Here is a 22,076-nt window from a genome sequence, read left to right as displayed (position 1 = left end):
GCTTGCTGTGTTTCTGGGGCCCATTGCTGCTCAAATATGATGTGTAGTTGAGTCTGGCACTGCAGGAGTCTTGTTAGTGGAGAGGCTCTGTACTGGCAGGAGGAGGCTTACACACTCGGCTCCTCTTTTTAGTCCATATTACAGAGGCTTGCCAGCTGCAGAAGCTGTAGCAGGTAGCACGCAGATAGCACAAGGCAGCATGTGGCATGTACCATCTACTAGCAATGGTACACTAAGACACTTCACACACACGTGATCAAGTGTAATGAAATCAGTACATACACACACACACACACACACACACACACACACACACACACACACACATCAGCATGCTAACATGCTCACAATAACAATGCTAACAAGATAATGTTACACAGTTATAACATCTACCATGTTCATCATTTTAGTTTAGCTTCAGGTACACTACATGCTCAAAAGTATGTGGACACTGGAACATTCAACTCATATGTGTTTGCTGAATGTAATTTCAAAACCATGTTCTGCAATAAGAGCCTTCACTATTCTATTTTCACACTTTCAATTTTCAGTTAAGCTTAGTTTCAGTTGGTTCCCAGAGTGGGTTACTTGTTTCAGTTTAGGTTTTATTGTTTGAAGTGTTTTAGTTTAGTTTTCATTGGTTTCAACATTAGTTTTAGTTGTTGTTTTTTTATTTTAATATGGGGGGTATTTGTCTTGGTTTGGTTTCAAAATGAATTTTGAAAGATGTGGTCACTGAGTGCATTTTGTGTCAAAGCAATTTTAGACCACATTTACCTTTTAATTACAAGTATGGGGGATACTTGTCAGGGGCAAAATTTAAAGGTCCAGATTGTAAAATTTAGTGACATCTAGTGGTGAGGCTGTATATTGCAACCAACTGAAATTTCTCCCATGTCCCAAGCATGTAGGAGAACTAAGATGGTTAACACGATAACGTGAATGGCCCTATCAAGAACCAGTGTTTGGTTTGTCCATTCTGGGCTACTGTAGAAACATGGCAGTGTAACATGGCAGACTCCACAGAAGAGGACCCGCTCCCTGAGTAGATATAAACAGCTCATTCTAAGGTGACTAAAACACAACAGTCTAGGGGCCCTATTTAGATGGTCTAAAGTGGACGGCGGAGGGCGCATAATCCATGTCGCAAGTGTCATTGCTATTTAGATGCAGACGTAGTTGTCATTTTCACGCCCTGCGCCATCTTCATCTAACTAGCAAATGAACTTGCGCTTTTCTGGGTGTGTTGGTCTAAAAATGAGGAGTGGTCAGGCGCAGTCATGCCAGTTAGATGACATAAAAAGCAAATGCACCAGTGACCAACAAAAACCTGGTCTAAAGTCAACAGCGCAGTATTTCGCTATTAAACAAGTTAGTAATATGCATCTGTGGGTGGGTGCACATTGTGGATGTGATTCTTCATGCCTAAAAAGTTACTTGTTTTTAGGCAATTTTCACTTGTTTCAAGTAAATTTTCACTTGAAATAAGTAGAAAAATCTGTCAGTGGAGCAAGGTTTTTTTTCTTATTACAAGCAAAAAAAACTTGGTCCACTGACAGATTTTTCTACTTATTTCAAGTGAAAATTTACTTGAAACAAGTGAAAACTGCCTAAAAACAAGTAACTTTTTAGGTGATGAGTCTTATTTTAAGTGTAATGAGATTTTTTTTGACTAGAAATGAGACATTTTGACTAGAAATAAGACAAATATTCTTGGTAAGATTTTGAGTTTTTGCAGTGTATTAGTTTGCAGCTGTGTTAATCAAATCAGGTTGGGTTTCCACTATGCGTGCCAAACGTGCCAAACGTGCCAAACGGTGCCAATCCCTTTTGATCTGACATCAGATGTGACGGGACAGTTGATATAGAGATACATTTATTGTCTCCTCAGCTGTAAAACGCTCACTCTTTCCAGTTGGTAGGTCCGCCATCTAACTATCTCTCCGCCGTGCACTCCAATCGCGCCTCTTTTAAAGGGAATGAGAGGTGACACTCTGATTGGCTTATTGAATGATACGCCCAAAACACACCCATGACTAATTCACAGAGTAAGTCCAACCCTTTTAGACTCTCCGCCATGGTGCACAGTCTGAAACGCGCTGTCTAACCAGCAAGTGACTGGGACATGCCCACGCACCGCACGCCTGGCGCTTTGCGTTTTAGACCATCTAAATAGGGCCCTTTATTTTTTCTGTGATTACACATTTAAAAAAACACACTTATTATACTGTATTCCACATCTGCCAGTATATCCCCCTGAATCCTACACACTGCACCTTTGAGAAGTTCAGACTAGGTAAAATACAAACACTGCACTTTGTGAAGGGAAATGACTCCTTGGGCTCTATAGTTTCGCAGACCGTGCGGGGCGGGGGCGCAGCGCACCTGCGCTTCTCCAACTGCGTGTGGCCCAATGGCGGTTTTAGGCGGGGGCCAGCAGGGGCCAGTGCCCCCGTAACTCCGAGTCCGGCCCCCCCTGTGGCCCCCCCGCCGAGGAGTCGGAGGGGGAACGCGGAACTAAATCGTCTCAACAGGTTGCCGGTCGGACCACTTAAAGAGGCGCACCCAGTGAATCATACAGAATACACCACACAAGAAGGAAAAGGGCCTGAGTTTTCTAGTGTTTAGTGTTTCCCATACATTGACTAATTTGCCCTGCCACAGTCTCCAAAAAAATGGCCAGATATAAAATGCCTCCGGTAAATGAACGTCACTCTGTAGCGCACCGGCTGGAGCTCCTACGCTAGCGCTAGGAGCTCCTCTCCTAGCGCTAATGTGAGCCTGAGTTGATAGAGCAGACCGCATTTCTAAGCGGAATATTGAGGAATACTGACATCCACTTCGTGAGCATTCTTGAAAACACCCAGAAAACATCAGTAGAGAATTGTGTGGCTGTATTTAAGACAACTCTGAGCCTGCACGGCAACACACAGCACCATTGAGGTAAGCTCTGAAAACTATTTCCTTTTCATTTGACTCATGCCTGTCACATCATGTTTGTGTAGTGATGTGATATACGTTCCGGAGTTTTCATTGGTCTTTTATTTTGAAAATCGACTGGATACTCGTCTTTTCTGTGCCTGACTTCCTGTTTGACTCATTTGGTCTGTGCAAATTGACGTGTCGTCAGAAATAGACCCGGCGCGTAATTTTAGCGGAGCGGAGCGCCGAGCCGCTTCTAGGCGCGACTGGTGGAGCAGCTTGAATGGCTGCTATTAGCTCCAGCACCCGCGCCTCGGCCGGATCGCGCACGCCACGGATCCAGTGGGTTGCTATAAATGGGCCTGTCCCAGAGGCATTCAACTACCTGAGGGCTTTTGAAATGCTCTGATTCAGGGTGCTGTACTTGCAAATCGAGAGGGAGGGAGGAAAGCAGTAATTTGTGCCTGTTTGTGTGGAATTTATTTGAATCTCACCTTTTGTTTTCCTTTCGTTTTGCGTATCTGGAACTGTACTTGTGAGTGTGAGAATTTTAAAAGAATATTTTGTCTGCACATGATTTTAAATATTAAAATAGCCCTCCAGAGGCAGATCAGTACGTCAGTCATTTTTCTTTTGATTACTGAAATGTTTAACCACTAATACTTGGCCGTATTTTAAGTGTAACCCTTCACCATAACATAGTACAACTAATGTTTTTATCAGTAAAAATGGAACATTTTTCACACATAAAAAGCACAAAGATGTTGAAATCTAGGCATATTCTGCCATCATAACTTTGCTCTCAGAATTCACCAGATTGATGCCTTTAAATCAAATACAAAATTTTCTCCCGGGGGAGCATGCCCCCAGACCCCCTTACACATATATATATCTTATTGTTCAGACTTAGATATTTGACCGTACTTGTATGTGCCCCTGTATCAAAAGGACTGGCCCTAGCTTGGCCCCCCCATTGAAGCTGGCCTAGAACCGCCACTGGTGTGGCCAGACGGATTTTGCAAGTTTGGCACACCGTGCGCGCTGGCGCAGCTACTCCTCTTTCCCACCTCCGTCCCTCCTACCGGCGCAAGTCGGAAAGAGGGAGGAGAGAAGGCATGGAGTGGGTTTTACATACATCACACCAATCAAATGAGCCCCTCTCCTCGCCTTTAAATGCGCCGCGCTAAGGCGTAATGAGAGTTTACTCAATTCACCATGGCAGAAGAGAGCAGCAGCGTCAGATGGTCAAACTTCTCCCAGGAGGAAACTGATGTTTTGGTCCGGTCCAAGCTCGCAGTGTCTGAATATACAGAACTGTGAGCAGACCTCCACGGGCTGATGATGCAAAGGTAGCCTGGGAGGAGGTCACCACAATTGTAAATCAATGTTGCGTTTCTCTCGTTCGCGCGTGTGCTCTCTCTTTCTCTTTCGCAGTCTCACTCTTTCTTTTCTTTTGACTTTTTTAAGATGACAGATGCTGAATATATACTCCCTATCTGATGCTGTGGCTGTTTGTGGTTACATCTGTAACTACGGTTCTATGAATTCTGGATGACCAACAGATGGTGGTGCTTTAGCACTGGATATCTCCATCTCGCATATGTGCAGGTCGAGTCATTATACCAAAAAAGTCACCTGTGACCATGCAATGACGTAGGGCGTTCACCCCGTATAAAACCCCACGTCATCACGCAATCTGTTCCCACTGAGTCTTCTCGCCCAGATTCCGAGTGACAGACAGTTCTGGCGGTCATCCAGAATTCATAGAACCATAGATACAGCTGTAATTCTCGTTCTATTTCATTCTTCCTGACTGCCAGATGGCGGTGCTTTAGCACTGGATGACTTATACCAGCAAGGTCACGAGGAATGCTTACCACGCTAAGGGGTGGAAGCTGTTGACAGGACAGCCGCTGCCACAGCTGTAGGGGCAGCCGCATTGACACGGTAATAGCGAGTGAAGGTACATGAAGACCCCCAGGTTGCGGCAGTACAGATGTCTTGCAGAGAGACCCCTTTTAATGCTGCCCAGGATGTGGACACACTCCGAGTAGAGTGACACTTCACATTACTAGGGGCTGGCAGGCCTTGTGACCTGTAAGCATGAAGAATCACATCCACAATCCAGTTAGAAAGTCTCTGTCTTGATAGGGGTGTACCTTTCTTACAACCCCCATAGCAGACAAAAAGTTGGTCAGTCTTACGTAAATTGGCAGTGGCCTCCACGTATGTCTTGAGTGCCCGAAGCGGGCACAGTAGCTCAGATGGCTCCTCTGCCCTCTGAGAAGAACCCGATGGATTAAATGCCGCCAACTCGATGGCTTGATTTACATGTGAGGAAGGCACTCTCTTTGGCAGGAAGGATGGATTTGGCAGGAGAGTAACCCCTGAACCATCAGGATACCAGGGCATGCACATCTGGCTCACTGAAAGGGCATGGAGCTCCCCCACTCGCTTTGCTGACATGATCTGTGTGGACCTCAATTCAATCTGCTCCAGCGGCTCAAATGGGGGGAGACACAAGGACCCCAATACCAACTTCAAGTCCCATGATGGCACTACAGTGACTCTCGATGGTCTTAGCCTCTGTGCACCCTTTAAGAACTGACTAACCAGATAGCGTGACCCCACTGTCTGATTGTCCACTCTCACATGTCCTGCTGAAATGGCAGTGACATACACTTTCAGCGTTGATGCACATCTGCCGGCATCGAACAATTACTGCAGAAAACGCAGAATGATGACCACCGAGCAGGTCTCTGGATCCTCATCATGTGTTTTGCACCACTGGGAAAAAAGCTTCCACTGATTTGCATAGAGTGACCTAGTGGAGGGAGCCCTTGAACTTAACACAGTGTGGATCACCGACTGGTCACAGGACGCCAGGAGTGGATCCTGGCATTCCAATGGCCAGACACACAGCTGAAGGCGATCCCTATTCGGATGCCATTTGCATCCCCCCAGCTGAGACAGAAGGTCTGGTCTCCTTGGGAGGTGCCAGGGCTCCCCACTGAGTATTTTCAGAAGCACTGGAAACCATTGTCTCCCTGGCCAGTTGGGTGCCACCAGAATCAGTTTGTGGCCTCCATGTTGGACTCTGTCCAACATTGCCCAAATTAGGGGGACTGGGGGAAAGGCATACAGGAGGCAGGTCGGCCAAGCGTGAGCTAAGGCATCCTGCCCCAACGGACTGGTAGTCTCCCTTAGGGAGTACCAGAGGGGACAATGTGTTGATGTTTCGGAGGCAAAAACATCCACTTCTGCTCTGCCATATCGGCTCCAAATCATTCCCACTACATCTGGGTGAAGTCTCCAGTCTCCCTGATTTGGCCCTTGGCGTTACAGCACATCGGCTGCACTATTCTGCATTCCTGGTATATGTACAGCCCTGAGGCTCAGGAAGTGGGGAAATGCCCATGTAAGGAGCTGCTGTGCCACTCTCAGACCTTGCCTGGACCGAGTGCCCCCTTGATGACTGACGTGATATACCTGCTGAGGTGCTGTCTGTCCGGATGAGAACATGCTGGCCCCTTAGTATTGGAAGGAAATGTTGCAGTGCTAGATAAATTGCCCTGAGCTCGAGCACATTTATGTGTTCTAACCTCTGTCGCACCTTCCATCGGCCCCTGATGGTCCTGCGCTGCCAGACTGCACCCCAGCCCAATAGAGAGGCATCCGTCTCCACCACCTCTCTGCGGGAAGGAATTACCCCCAGAGGTACCCCCTTGGTCAGGTAACTCACTCTTCTCCAAGGCTTCAGAGCCTGGCAACATAAGCTGGACACCCTGACGTTCCTGCCCCTGTGCCACTGTGGATCCAAGCCGAGCCCATTGACCCAAATTTGAAGGGGGCGTAAGGACAGAAGACCAAGAGGAATCACCATGGATGCTGCTGTCAGCATGCCCAGCAGCCTGAGAAGGAGGCCGAACTTCATGAGCTTGCCCCTCTGGAAGCAACCTATAAGTTGCAGAATAGCCTCCACCCTCTTTTGGGAAAGAAAGGCTCTCATTAGTTGTGAGTCGAGTCTCATGCCCAGGTAATCCACCCTCTGACTGGGTATAAGCTTGCTCTTGCTGAAGTTCACTGTAATGCCCAGCTGGCTCACATGGCCAAGCAGCATGGCTGTGTCCCTGATTGCCTGCTCGGCTGTTAGGGAAATGATTAGCCAATCGTCTATCGTCTATGGTAAGACTGCCAACCCTCTGGCTTGTATGGGAGAAAGGGCGGCCGCCACGCACCTTGTGAATATGTGAGGGGCCAGTGAAAGACCAAATGGCAACACTTTGAATTGGTAGGCCTGTCCCTGAAACACAAACCTCAGGAACTGCCTGTGGTGTGGCGCAATAGGCACGTGAAAATAGGAGTCCTTGAGATCCACTGACACAAACCAGGCCTCCTCTGTCACTGAATGCAGAACATCTGCCATCCGTTTAAACCCCTCAGGTCCAGGATTGGACGGAACCTGCCATCCTTCTTCGGAATCAAAAAATACACTGAATAAAACCCACTGAGCCGTGTGTGCCCTTCTACAGGCTCGATGGCTTCTTTTTCTAAGAGGGCTGCCAATTCCTGGCTGAGAGCCAGGGATTTTGCGGGGTCGTTGACCACAGTCATTCTGACCCCACCGAAAGCGGGTGGCTGGTGTTGGAACTGTAGTGTGTATCCCCTGGACAGTGTGGACACCACCCAAGGGTCTGTGGTCTCCCTCTCCCAGTAGCTGAGTTGCTGCTGGGAGAAGTGTCCGACACCGGCTGCTCTGACCTCAGGTTCGACCCCCCTGGCTCCTTGAGCCTTTAGGGGGGCAACCACTGGGGGCTAGTCCTCTTGGCACCTGGAAGGTTGGCCGGGAAGAAGCACGCCGGTGCTGATCATAGTGCCCCGTATTTTGAGAGGTTCTAGGCTGTCCACCTGGGCGAGCAGGTGGATGGAAGTGGCTGTGTCTGGAAGGCAAGGGACCTCTACATCCTGGAACAGGACCCAGGCCCTGCTGCAGACCAGCAAACCTCTGCCTCGCCTGATCTGCCTGTGCACTGCGATCCAGTGCCTGCTGAGCGGCGGGCCCAAAAATCTGACCTGGAACCACTGGAAGGATGCGGAGGGTGCGACGACATGCCTCCAACAGGGGGGACTATGCCAGCCAGACCTGGCGGTGAGCCAGTGTCACTGTTGACATCAACCTTCCAAGCTCCCCAGACATGAAGGCAGAAGTCTGAAGGGATGCATCACTAAGGGTCTGGGCAGAAGAGTCCACACCAGACTCTTGCAGGGTCTGAGACAAGGCCAGGATGAGGTGAGAAAGGGAGTTACCAAGATGCACCATGTATGCTGCTATATGATAACTTTTAGTAAGGAGATCATCTGTCAGTCGACACTGAGGACAAGGCATGACCAACATCAGATCCATGCAATGACCCAGCATCGGACCCTTGTGAAAAAGCCCCCGAGGTCATGGAGGCCGTGTCTCTGTCCACATCTTGAGCTTCCTCCTCTTGCTCTGTAAACAAACTGCAGGATGCTGCAGTAGATAGCACATCATCCTCTTGACAAGGCGAGCCTCTCGTGGCGGAGTCACCACTGGGAGCTGGCCCCCTATTATCAGGCTGAAGATTGAGGAGGAGCTCTTTAATCTGGGCAAATTCAGATGACAGAGAGCCAACCTGAAGAAGCAAAGTGTCCACCCTTCTCAGTTTTTTAGGAGGACCATGTGAGGGCGTGTTGCGTCTCTTTGATGCTGCTGGATTAGTCATACTAGCAGCCGGCAGGTCAGTATTATTTTCTATTTCTGCAAGCCTAGCCATCCGTATTGGCAGTGGCATAAACCTACAGTTCATACAGGGGTCGTCAGACACGCCTGCCTTAAGGTGTTCAATCCCCAGGCAGGCAGGGCATTGATCATGACCATCCTCCATGTGGAGGGGAGCCATACATGAGTTACAGACATGCGAGCCCAACATGTCATTAAATAGTTCAAACAAATAAGGAAAAAAATACAATGGCGAATAGCCTTACACAAAATTAGCACACAGCTAATACTATGTTGTCAATAGACACACGTTGTCACTGATGGAAAAACAAATAAAACAACCAGACAACTGTCGTAGCATTATAAACAATACTAGTCAGCCACCGCGAAAACACCGTGCCGCTATCCTACAAACTTAAGGCTGGGCCGCGTTGAAGCGTGCCTCCTAACACAAAAGCTATCTTACAGTACTAGCGAACTCAAGCACTGATTAATTAACTGAACAAATTGCTAACATTACCTATTAGCTTTCCATCCAACGGTGTATAAGTAACTTACAATACTTACTGTCGCTGTTGCGTCCCTCCGAGAGCAGAGAGCTAACAACGCAGCGGATCATGCATGAATGAACCAGGCGAGCCCAGCGGGGCTGCCGGTAGACTTACCTGTGTTGCTGTAATTTAGTTCAGCACGAACCGTAAACGGCGAGATCACCGCTGTCCGTCTGTCTGTACTCCTTTCTTAAGAAAACAGCTTGTCGCAGCCTCTGGTGGATGAACAAAATCGAGGCACCAACCAGCTGGTTACGAGGCTACAAGCAACGAGCTAATTCACCTGCTATTAGCTTCTTCAATTGCGAGAAGATAGAAGGAACAGATTGCGTGATGACATGGGGTTTTATACGGGGTGAATGCCCTACATCATTGCATGGTCACAGGTGACTTTGTTGGTATAATGACTCGACCTGCACATATGCGAGATGGAGATATCCAGTGCTAAAGCACCGCCATCTGGCGGTCAGGAAGAATGAAATAGAACAAGGCTTTTTTCAACTCCAGGATTTTGTCTTCAGCTTTTAACTTTCAAACATCAAAGGATAAGTTTTAAAAATCTGTTGAACAATGTATGGTGCAGGGAGGGTCATGCATTTTCCACCAGTCACTCAGCAAAGTTCAAGTAAAAATATTTGTCATTTCAGGGAGCATGAAAAAAAAAGAAAAAAAAAAGTCACACCCCAGCTACTCCCCTCCTCTGATAATTAAGGAAAGTCCCTAAAAGTCTCAAAATGTCATAAACGAAAACTCGAAAGTCTGTCAAGCAGGTGTTAACCACAGACATTATCGGGGGCATCTAACCAAAAGCCCATTCAAAAACTTTTGACTTCAAGATGAGGGAACCAGGAGTACAAAAAGGCTAACTAATTTTTGAGTTTTAGGACTCATTCCTGCACCACTCCTCTCAGGGAGGTTTAAGGAAAAATATTTGTTGTTAAAAACAAACAAACAAACAAACAAACAAACAAAATCCCTTAAGGCCCCAGTAAACTAAAATATTTTTTCCACATGTTCTTTTTTTCCTAAGTTTTTTTTTTTTTTTTTTTTGTTTTTTTTTTAGTTTTAGGCTACCAATGCAACAAACAAACAAAAAACAAACCTACAGTAAAGTATGGGAGAATACAAATAATATAGTAAGAACAAATTAGAGACTTTTGACTTTTGGTGCGTGGTCAAAATGTTCTGATGGGCTAATGGGTACATTAGGGGAGCTTGGACTTTGTATGTTTTTTTTTTTTGTGATCAAATTTTAATTTAGTTTCTTGGCAAAGTACTAATAATTAATCATATATAGGCCTACATAGCCACATCTCATCCAGATGTGTCCATATGTTTTACAAATTGAAGGGAAATGACCCTGAAAAGAATTAAGATGAGAAAAAAATAACTAAATAAATAAATAATAAATAATAATAAAATAAATAAAAAAAGAACGGAAGAACCAAATACTATATATGTGTACACGCACTTAAACATATCCATATAAATCACAAACAGTTACATCAATTCATGTATGCACATATTACTCCTCCCCCACAACATTTAAAAGATAAAGTACACTCCCTTAGTTTGTCTTTTTTCTCTTTTCTTTTTTGAAAGTCTATTTTTTATTTTTATTTCAGTCAACAAAAATATTTTCTCACACCCTGTTTAGTTTTTAAGTTCATTTTTTTCAGTTTTATAATAACCATGGTAAGGGTAGAGGGTAGACATTAGGGGGACTTTGTATCTCTCTGATCACTGCCACACCAGCTTCTTTTGTGGCAAATACAGTGTATAAAGTGCACCTGGGAAATTAGGAGGGCTTTTGTTTTTAAAGGCCAGGCCGGAAGTGTGTGTTTTCATTACTATGGTTAGCTTTCTATGAAGCTGCCTCCACTGGTTTCCTGCTCCAACACAGACCATTGCACTACTACACCGAGAGGATTCCGCAGGGGAAGCTAGCCGGTGCTCCACCGACACACAGAGGATGACAGACGGAACACAAACAGTCCCGACACGACTCTCACCGCCAGTCACCGGCAAATAAGCAACAAACTGAATAGCTCCACATTATTCACTGTCAGCCAAGGCCGACACATTTCAGCACCGTAACAGGCTCGGACGGGATGCCTGGGAACGGGATAGACATTCCCCGCTTATTTAAACCCAGTCATAGGCCACCGCCGGTAACGTTATGCTAATTTGGTAAATTTCTGACATAGTGAAGCAGAAGTGGGAGGCAAAATGGGATTCCTGCACCAGCTCCATCTCCTGTTGTGGAAGAACATATCCCTGAAGAGGAGGGGACCGGTAAGAAACACATTTGTGACATGACAGTGTGTGAAATGATATAAAAAAGGACAGTACAGACGTGTCTGGATGTTCGTGTCTTTGGAGAGCAGGCGGGCGTCGATTCAGCTGCTGCTGCTCCATTTCCCGCAGCCGTTATTTGGGCTAAGTCTAAGAGCACCTGTCTGTATCTGCAAATGTTCCCATCAGGCGTTAGAATAACACCGCAGTGAGCTTAATAAGGAGCATGATGATGAGGATGTCCACGCAGATTTACTGGCGGGGTGTTGTTGGGAAGCTGCTCTCTGTATGTGCTCATACTGTCAAACAGGTAGTTGTCTGTGGTAAACAACAGTTGTGTAATCCCATTTTATGTTTATTAGCCTAAATTTTGAAAAGGCCTATATGAGCTCAGGGTGGGTTTACATGAGGTTCTCAATTATTTATTTATCACATCTATAAGATGTTAAAAATAAATGGCCTGACAGATGTTATAATCACAGAATTACAGGTTAAGATCACATGACATTATTCATGCTAACCTCAAAACATATATAACAAGCTGTCGCTGTCACTTTAAGAACCACCTGATGAAAAATATTCTGGTGTGAATATCCTGTAATATTTATGGGAATAGAAACATGGAAGTTTTTGTTTTTACTACATTCCTTATGACAGCAGGATGTAGGTTATTATCAGATAGGATAATAACATATTGCTTTTGAAATGAATGATGGAAAGGCAGCATCTAAAACTGCTTATGGTGACTATTCTCTGATAAAGTCTTGCACTTCCATGAAATTAATGGACTTAATAAGAGAAAGATATAACTAAATATGACAGAACTAATACAGTGGAGGGGCAGCATGGTGGTGTGGTGGTTAGCACTGTCGCCTCACAGCAAGAGGGTTGCCAGTTCGATCCCGGGCTTAGCCCACTCCAGTTGATTGCGTTCCAGTACAAGTTGGTAAACCAAGGTGTTGTTAACAATACCAGTCCTAGTTAGGTTAGCTGCTTCTAGCAATACCAGTTGATGACAAAACATTACGCAGTATTTTGCGCATACAAACATCATAGCAACATGTCCACAGATAGAGGTTGGGCAGTACTGTGTTTAAGAGTTATTTAATGAGACACAAATAAGATGGAAGGGCTAATGAACAATAAATGAGTATAGCTTTCACTGCTGTTGATGTGCATAGCAGCCAGGAGTGAGGTTCTCCCGACTTTCTCAGTCAGAAATCCGACGATCCGAATTCAGCAGGCATTCCAGTTGGAATTTCTGACTGTGAACTCGTAAATTCCAATTTCCTATTTTAAATGGAACATTGATCAGTAATTTACCTGTGACATGTCAGTTTGTGAGTTTCATGTTTAAAAACTGAATCAGAACTTATTGAGAACACTTAGTGGAAGACAGGACCCCTGAAGAAATTACCAGTGTGGTGATGAAGTTCAAAATATACTCATCACTATAAAAACCACATCTTTATCAGGGCTATTAGCAACCACGGACATACAGGAAATAATGTTCAACCACAGTCTGTGGTCAGTCCTTTTTAACAGTAAGGACCCTGTATTAAAACTAATTTGAGACATTTTCATCAGGAGAATGACAGCAGTGGTCCTTTGTTGAAATAGCCTACTTAAAAGTACCTTACCTCATCTCATGGTCATGCAAGTAATAATTATCTATTATTAGATCTATTATTCAAAGACAGAAGCTGTTCCACAAACTCTCTAAGGAAATGAGGGTGGATGGTTTGGTGTACAAAATGTCTGATTGATTCATATTCTGTTTCCTACCATTTGTCAATGTTGGTTTCTTATAACCATGCCCAAAAGCTTAGCAAAGTTGTTTAAGTTGGCTAAACTAGGGCTGGGATAAAATCTTTAAAATATTTACACTAGAGACGCACAATATAAGATTTTTTTTGCTGATATCCGATATGCCGATATATAACAACTTATTTGGCTGATAACCGATGCCAATTGCGATATATCCACTTTTTTCCCCACCTAATTTTAGTGATCATCAAGTCTATTCTATTGTGTAATTAACATCATGTTATACATGCATACTCTTACCGTGATGGCCTACCAGCAGATGGAGACATAAAATAGAATACTTTTCAATGTATGTAATATTCATTGTGCAAAATAAGAAAAAGCATGCTGGCCAATTCTGATAGTTCACTTTAAAGCTGATAATGGCCGATACCATGATGTACTGATATTCTCAGCATGTCGATGTTAGCCGATACTGATGACATGCCGATATTATCATGCGTCCCTAGTTTACGCCACAAGATTTTTGATAAATAATCATCAATAACAAGGATATTATAACTAAGTGGGTAAAGATCAATAATAGAACAACTAGAACAGTCTGGCAAGTTCAGAAAATTACTGTAATGCAGCTTTAAAGATATACCATGCAGGATTTTCCTAAAAAAACAAAAACAATGTATAGACACATACAAAAGTAATCCCTCTCAGTCATCACTGACTGAATGACCAACAAGAAGTGTGTGGAGGCGTAGTTATCTGCAGAGACCCTGCATTCTGCCCGTATTTTCTTCTTTTCTTCATATTTTGCTATATTTGGGATGCTCAGGTGCACAACACGCAGGTGAATTTGAGATTCTATAAAAAGGTAGTGACCAGGTGCCAGGCCGTAGGCAGCACGCACTCAAGAGGAAGCTACGAAAGTTGTGGATACAGCGCCATTAAAACGCAAGTATAGCAAGCGAAGATGCAACCAGGGTTGGATTTTACTTTCACTTTAGCTTGCGTTATTGTTTACAAATAGTAACCAACAATTTTTTCTTTGTATACCTTGGAAACCGGGAAGAGAAAACGTTACGTTACATTTATGCACCTTGTGTGTGTGTGTGTGTGTGTGTGTGAGAGAGAGAGAGAGAGAGAGAGAGAGAGAGATGAGAAAGTGTTTCCAGGTCTCACTGCATCACTGATTATTAAAACTCATTTGCTTTTGAAGCTTTATTTATTTATTTATTTGAGGAAGGCTTACTCCCACTTCTCACAGTGGATCCACTGATGCATTTTCATGCCAGTTTCATCATTTCATGTTATTATAGAGCAAGTTCTGCTGTAATATCCACTTTTTTAACCCCTTCTGCACCATCTGTCTGTCTTGGGAAAAACGTTTTGTAGCCTGCCCTGAAGATCAATCTCCTCAACAACGTGGAATTTGCTTTTTCAGTGTCTCAGTTTGTAAAACTGATTTTATGCATAAGAGACAATGATTGAGGTAATCCATTTATTACAGTCATTTTAGAATGTGGAACGAGATGCATTTTATAATCTCTGTGCATGTCTCTGCAGTCTTAAGGTTAATCTGAGGCATTGTATTTAGATGTGTGCTGTGTTGAAAGGGATACTCAAATGTTTCAGTTCCGACCTAGTAAGACTGTCATCGTGACTTGTGACTGGGGTGCTTATACAGACATGAGAGCAACATGTTAAATTGCCTCCAGATTAACATCAATGAGTGCATGTCTGAAAGGGGCTTAAGAGTCTGGGTGTCAGAACACAATCACTTGCACTGGTGTGCCCAAATGATTTTTCACATTCACATACTCTTATTTTTACTTGTTTGTGCAGCAAAATGCTGCACTGAAGTGCTGGTGGTCGGCTTTGCAACACTAGCAGGCTGAGAAGGACAAAATACAGAAGCAAACAGTAAAGAAAGAATTTGCAATTGCAGATCCATCAAAATGAATCTGGATCAGCCCTGATACTGATTCAGGATCAGTATCTGTTAAAGTAACAATTTACACATCCTGTAAATGGAATGAACTGCACAATTGTGCAGTAAGGTTGGAGTTTTGGCTAATTTTGCTTTTGCCCAACATCAGTAACTAATCAGTTAATTTGTGAGAAAAAAAAGCAAAATAACATGAAAGTGGCTTCATTTTGAGTTGCAAAAGCCCTTTAGCACTGTAAACTATGTTAGCACCATTAGCCATGCTAACACTGCTAACAGCACTAACAGAGTTAAGAGTAGTTAACAATGCTAAAGGGGATTTGTAGCTCAAAAATGGGCTGCTCACTCACCGGGGTGACCTAGGGGAGACTTTAGGGTGGGCACAATGTTTCTACAGCAACGTTGTTGGGTCAGGACGGTGTTACTAGTGGTAATTGCTGAATGAGTGGCACAACATCAGCTTTCTGTTCTCTCTCTCTGCACTACATCTTTTTGTGTAAATGATCTGGTGGAGAGTTTGAGTGGTTGACAGCTGTTTCACTGTGATTGTTAGCAGTCCTCATCCTAGCTACGAAGTTCCCTCTCTGTTAATGGAAAACAATAATAAATCCCATCCACATAGTCTGTTTATATAGTGTCTCATCAGTCTCATACAACATCTCCTTGAAATTTATTTTGTCTGGTGGCTACTCAGAAAACAATATCTCAAATATGCTTAGATATGTTCAAATGGCATTCTCCAGATGTGTGGTATAATCTAACAAGATGACCTCCATAATCACACCATCTGAGTATGCATATTGTGATGCCTTTAATCCTTCCAGGGTCTATTATTAGCCATCAGAAATCCTAATGCCTGTCAGCTGGTTTATTTTAGTGATGCCTGTGCTGTTTTTAAAAGCTGAGGCTGGATCTGTCCTCAGGCAGCCTGATTTTTATCACCGCCGGATGCCTTTGCTGGTGTCCTGATAGAGGGGTTGGTGTGGGTAGGGTTTGTGTGCAGGGTGGGGGTGCAGTGCAGCTATTTTTAGCCCCTTTACCTTCAGACATCAAACTCTGAGGAGGCAGGAGAGATGCATTGGGGAGCCTGTGTAATAATAATAGTAACAGCTGCGTCATTTCTGTCTATAGATTTATTATCACGCTGCCCTGGTTTGGCTTCACTAAAGCTGTCCATAGGATTGATGATTAGAGCAGAATGGTTGAGTCAGCACTTGGGTGAGACAGCAGCAATCCCATATGTTGGTCCCTACTGACAATGACAAGCTCATGCATAAATTAGAGGAGCATCGTGGCCCAGTTGCATTAAGTATATATGGATATGGAAATATCATACAGGATTTCTTTGAACAAACCATTTTAAATAATCTTGAGCTGAATGAGGCTCAGCAGTCAAGGTAACAGGGATTACAGTCAAAAAATGCAGAAAAGACTCACACACCTCACTGAAGTTAAAGGGATAGTGCACCCAAAAATGAAAATTCAGCCATTATCTACTCACCCATATGCCGATGGAGGCCCTGGTGAAGTTTTAGAGTCCTCACATCCCTTGCGGAGATCGGCAGGGGGAGCGGCTAGCACACCTAATGGCTGACGGCGCCCCAGACTAACGTCCAAGAACACAAAATTGAATCCACAAATTATCTCCATACTACTCAAATGACGTATGTGTACCATTGATGGTCTGCAGCATTCTACAGTCCTACAGTGCTTTCCTGTCAGCTCAGCCTTTACTTTGTTAATCAAATCATTGTGGTGTGACAGGAATATTTATTGCAAAGGGTTTCCAGGTGTTGTAGTTCTCACACTGTAACTTCCCCAATACTGGTTGTTTGCACAGCTGTTGAGCAGTGAATTTGTGTAACTGCATGTCTAAAGATAAGGAGGAGAGAATTTGGTTGCATAATAAAGCCCATTTCTGTGTCCTTATCAAACTTTGATAATTCTTGTCCATTTTTGAATATCATAGCAATAAAACAAACATTCATCAGGAACGCAGCCTTTGGCTTTTGACATTGAAAATATAGGATGAGGATAGTGTTAGGCAACTATAGGAAAATTACAGTTGTGGAAGACTAGCTCTTTGCATTAGAAAACCTGCACAAAACAAAGCAACGTCTGTGGAAAAAGGGGAAGCTGGTAGAGAAGCAAATAAAGAGGAAGAAGTAGAAATTGATCCAAAGATAAGCAGGCATTTGATGTATGCATTAGCATTCATTTGGAGTGGTGTTTGTATCCACCTGATGAATGTAAGTTCAATATTCACTCTTCTTTTAGCTCGGATTGTTCTCCACCAACTCCTGAGTAAAATATCTGGCTAATTGTGGGGCTGTCGTGATAACCACAATATTGCAAAACCATGCTATTGATAAACCACCCACAGGAGATGGCGGGCAACTGCTACAATTACTATGTTCGTGTTGTTTTTTTTTTTCAAGTGGCTAGGCGAAGGGAATGTGTCGAGGTGCCAAGTGTCTATTCTGCTCTGAGCGCTGCATGTTCTACATTTTTTCCTGGTCGCTGAGAGTTGAAAAATTTTCAACTTTGGCTAAAACACTGCAGCCACTTGTTACTTTCGCATTTTTTCCAGACGTCCAATTACAGCGGAAGAGGGGCAGAACACATAGCCTACTACAAAGATCAACTATCGCATCCTATGTATATAAGTGCTAAACTACAACAACACTGGAGGAGAAAAATAACACTGAACCCACACAGAAGGGGGGATTCTCCCTACCTACTTCGGCCTTCCCTTCATCCAGAGCAAGAGCCAGAGCAAATAGTCTACTTTGCACTGACATTTTGTTTCCATGTATATTCAGTATCATGTGAACCAGATGCAACCACAGCATCTCAGCTGAAAAAAACTCTGCACCCCTTTTTGTGCTTTATTCCCTATCTGTGTTCTGCATTTAGCCAACGATACGCACGTACTTCATTTGTTTTAAACGTCCAGTATGTAGGATTTAGGGGGATATAATGGTAGAAATAGAACTGCTGTGTTTTCGTTTCCTTAGCATGAATCGTTTATATCTACATAGGGAGTGCGTCCTTATCCATGGAAATCGCTAAGTTGCACTGCCATGTTTTTACAGTAGCCTAGGACGGACAACTGAGCACTGGCTCTAGACAGAGCCAGTTGTGTTTTCATGTTGGCCACTGTAGTTAGAAGCCTCTATGAGACCAGTGGCATTGGAAGAACACCAATTTTTTAATGCCAAACTGCTTTATTCAGTGTTTGTACTGGATGAAATCACACAGTCCATTTGTTTTGGAGAGGAAGAGACTTCTGAGGATAATTCGGCTCCTGGTAAAAAACGTCCTGAACAATGAACACTGAAGGATTTCTAATCTAGAGAAGTTTTAGCTGGTTGCAGTCCTCACCACTAGACACTACTAAATCTCCATGAATCTTACACCCTATTCCTTTAAAACTTTGTCATTTAAAAAACAACAATATACCTAATTTAGCCTATAAATAAAGCGTCTTTATATACCGGTACATATCTATATAACACTAAAATCAGGAAGAATTCGAGTGATTTGCAAAAACAAAACGCTGTGCTAATACCACATATCACACTGTTGAGCCACCACTCATCCTTCACCATGACAGCTCCAAGCAGCCAAGCACTCTGGTACGAGTCCTACATATATTAGTAAACTATATATAAATATAACTATAAAGTGAAATTATGTTTTGCTGCCTCTTGCAGCAGCTGTTAACTAAAAAAACCCCAACTTAATTCACTGAGCCGACTGCCGGCAACTTTTAAGGTGGAATGTTTACTTGTAATGTTACTCAATGCATGAGTTGACGATCTGAATCCATCAACACACCTTTGACCATTCCATGAGTTTTTCTTTCTTGAATGACATACACTTTTAGTAATGAGTAGATCATATACACGAGTGGAACCCCATGAGTGGTTCCAAAGGTACCATACCCAAAGTATTTGTTGGAAACGGGGGTTATGTTCATCAGCATATCTCTAAGACGGTCAGCTGTTTGGTTACTGACTTGGTATCATTGGTTCACTTGATACTCCACAAACTACAAGTGTGAAAGCTAGTTTACTTTGCAGAGATGAGTGAGAACTGCATCATTAGTGTTGTGATAGTTCTCTGTGGATTTCTCACTACGAGTGATACCTTTCACATGACACATTTGATTCTTTGTTAATCTATAATATTTAGTAGTGCAGCTTTAAGAAAAAGTGTAAAGTATAAAGTATTTTATTGGAAAAGTAGTGAGCCAAGCACAGCTGCATGTATTAATATAGTAACACATTTCTGCTGAGTAGATGCAAAATACAAAAAAAGATTCAGAATGCGAAACAAATGTGGCATACAGTAGACAGTAACCAAACACTGCTCAGCTGCACAGAGTGTATAGTCTCTGCTAGCAGCAGCTAGCCGTGTGTTTGGCCTAGATCTGGTCTGTCTTTGAATGATAGTCTTACAGTGGGCAGGGCAAAACCCACTGGCTGGGTATCTATGGAGACTGCAGAAAGCCGGGGTCTCAGAGACACAGATTAAAATAAAGAGAGAAAGCAAAGAGTAGAAACAACAGGAAAGTGAGAAACCATTTGCAGAGACTAACAGAGAGGAGGGGAGGGGATAATAAAAGAGATGGAGAGGTTGAGGGATGAAGCTGCTGACTGATAAGAGAGCGTGCAAATCTGTAGCAGAAGGTTAACTGACAGCTAAATGAATTATACATACTATCTGTAAAGTCTAATAGACTAGCAGCTGGTTCAGTGAGACCTGGCACTGGAGACAGCAGAGGTTATCTATAAATCCTGTGAGGTGACTGTGCTGCAGCTCTTCTTCTGGAGGGCCCTTAGATGCAGTGTTTAACCTTTTATTATTCATGGTTCCTGATGGTCTAGAATTTCTGCACCCTATGTGGAATGAGTGAATCTAGAAAGGTTGGTTTCCTTTACCAAAACAAGCCAACATGTGTTTTATTTTAACACTTAATTTATGGGATTCAGTTTACATTCCAAAACATAACCCTCCCTTAAACAGATTCTCAAGGCTAGTACCAAAAAAAACCATATACTGTTTATAATGTGTATCATACTGTATATGATAATAATGTAATGTACAAGATATAGCTGACTAATGAGAATATGCATTCATGCCTAAAAATACCTTGAATATAGGTGACGATGCAAGTAAAAAAAACATAATGAACGCTGCAATATTTGATGTTTTGGCCACTTGGATGCAGGAAAATACATGTAAACACAACTTTGACATATTTTCATCTTATGAAGATGATATGAAGACCTTAACTCCTCAAACATCAAGGTTAAGTGAAGATCTCATGTCTCATTCACTCAGAGACTGTATAAAGACATTGTGGTCTGGACTAAGAATGATGCACCTGTTGCTGAGCAAAGCACTAAACACCACAATAGCAGCAACAGCAGTAAATTAAGACTGCAGTTATTTATTTTTAGTCTCTTTGGATTTGGGACAAGTAGAAAACTTACATAATGGCAAGCGTTTTTGCATTGGCTTTAAAGGACAACTTCTGTATTTTTCAACCTGGGCTCTATTTCCCCATGTGTATGTGTGTGTATGATTCAGGGTACCACTCGTTCTAAAATTGGTTCAGTATTGAGCCGCGAAACGAGCTAAAACGGTAATGGGGGCAAATGCGTCCCGTATAAAAGTGCTTTTTTCGCCACTGACCGGTTCAGATCGCCAGTGCTATCTCTGTAAATAGCATATGGTAGTGGCCCTGGGGCAGTGGTGACTGTGAATGAGTGGAGTCAGCTGTCAGTCAGTGTTGGAGCAGAGAGGGGGAGGGCTGCCCCGCTCAGTACTGTAAGTGAGTATGTGTGTATGAATTGTGTGTTTTTCGCCACTGACCGGTTCAGATCACCAGCGTTATCTCTGTAAATAGCATACTAACTTAGCCTTTCCCTTACCTCTGGGCTGTGTGATGTCACGAGCTTTGCTCCACTGTGTCTGTAGCTCTCTCTACTCGTGGGACAGCCGTTTTCTTGAGGAAGAGGTGTTTCAGGATTGGATGTCTTCTCTTCTTCGGCTGGCAGTAGTCATCTTGGGAGAAGTGAGCACTGCAGACCCGATGGTCTGCAAGGCGCAGTGTCTGGACAGGAGTGTTAGCATCCATTTGTAGCACAACTAGCCACAACTTCAGCATCTCGCCGTCCGACAAAGGCAGCCTGTGAAAGCTGTATGGGGTGTTGCGCGACATCCTGTTCTTGCGTTCGGGAAAAAGGCCTGTTTATTTGAGCACTCCAAAAACTCCGGTAACACTCCAGGGGGTAGCACGTAAAAGACTCTGTCCTCTGACTCTTCTAGCGTAACACACACTTCACACACACATACTCATTTACATTACCAAGCGGGGACAACTTCCGCCTTTCTGCTCCAACACTGACTGACAGCTGACTCCACTCATTCACAGTCACCACTGCCCCAGGGCCGCTACAATATGCTATTTACAGAGATAGCACTGGCGATCTGAACTGGTCAGTGGCGAAAAAAGCACTTTTATACGGGACGCATTTGCCCCCATTACCGTTTTAGCTCGTTTCGCGGCTCAATACTGAACCAATTTTAGAATGAGTGGTACCCATGAATCATACGCACACATTCACATGGGGAAATAGAGCCCAGGTTGAAAAATACCGAAGTTGTCCGGCACTTTGCTGGTATTCCAGTATAGTGCTGTTTAAAATTGAAAATAGATAGAGTTTCCGAAATTAACATTTTGACTCACCGGCCAAGAGGGCCAGTTGATGGAAATATTTGCTGGCCAAGCATATTTTTTATCGGCCATAAATAATAAATTGCTTTTTTGTGTCATATATATGCA

The 22,076-nt window shown here is 43.6% G+C and overlaps 1 protein-coding gene and 1 pseudogene across 1 annotated transcript in view; one reads left to right on the top strand and one right to left on the bottom strand.

Annotated features, from left to right (window-relative positions):
• Window positions 1-5,640: 5,640 nt before the first annotated feature.
• Window positions 5,641-8,242, bottom strand: LOC125890504 (uncharacterized; annotated as a pseudogene).
• A 2,840-nt stretch (window positions 8,243-11,082) lies between these two features.
• abca2 (ATP-binding cassette, sub-family A (ABC1), member 2) overlaps window positions 11,083-22,076 on the top strand; it is a 116,198-nt gene continuing 105,204 nt past the window's right edge. Inside the window, exon 1 of the mRNA XM_049579178.1 lies at window positions 11,083-11,511. Coding sequence (XP_049435135.1) covers window positions 11,446-11,511 — 66 coding nt within the window. The 5' untranslated portion in view covers window positions 11,083-11,445. The remainder of the gene's footprint in view (window positions 11,512-22,076) is intronic.

This window comes from Epinephelus fuscoguttatus, linkage group LG6 (genome assembly GCF_011397635.1).
Source record: "Epinephelus fuscoguttatus linkage group LG6, E.fuscoguttatus.final_Chr_v1".
Taxonomy (NCBI): domain Eukaryota; kingdom Metazoa; phylum Chordata; class Actinopteri; order Perciformes; family Serranidae; genus Epinephelus; species Epinephelus fuscoguttatus.
Note: the sequence above shows the minus strand (reverse complement) of the source record. Positions and strands in the feature narration are given on the sequence as shown.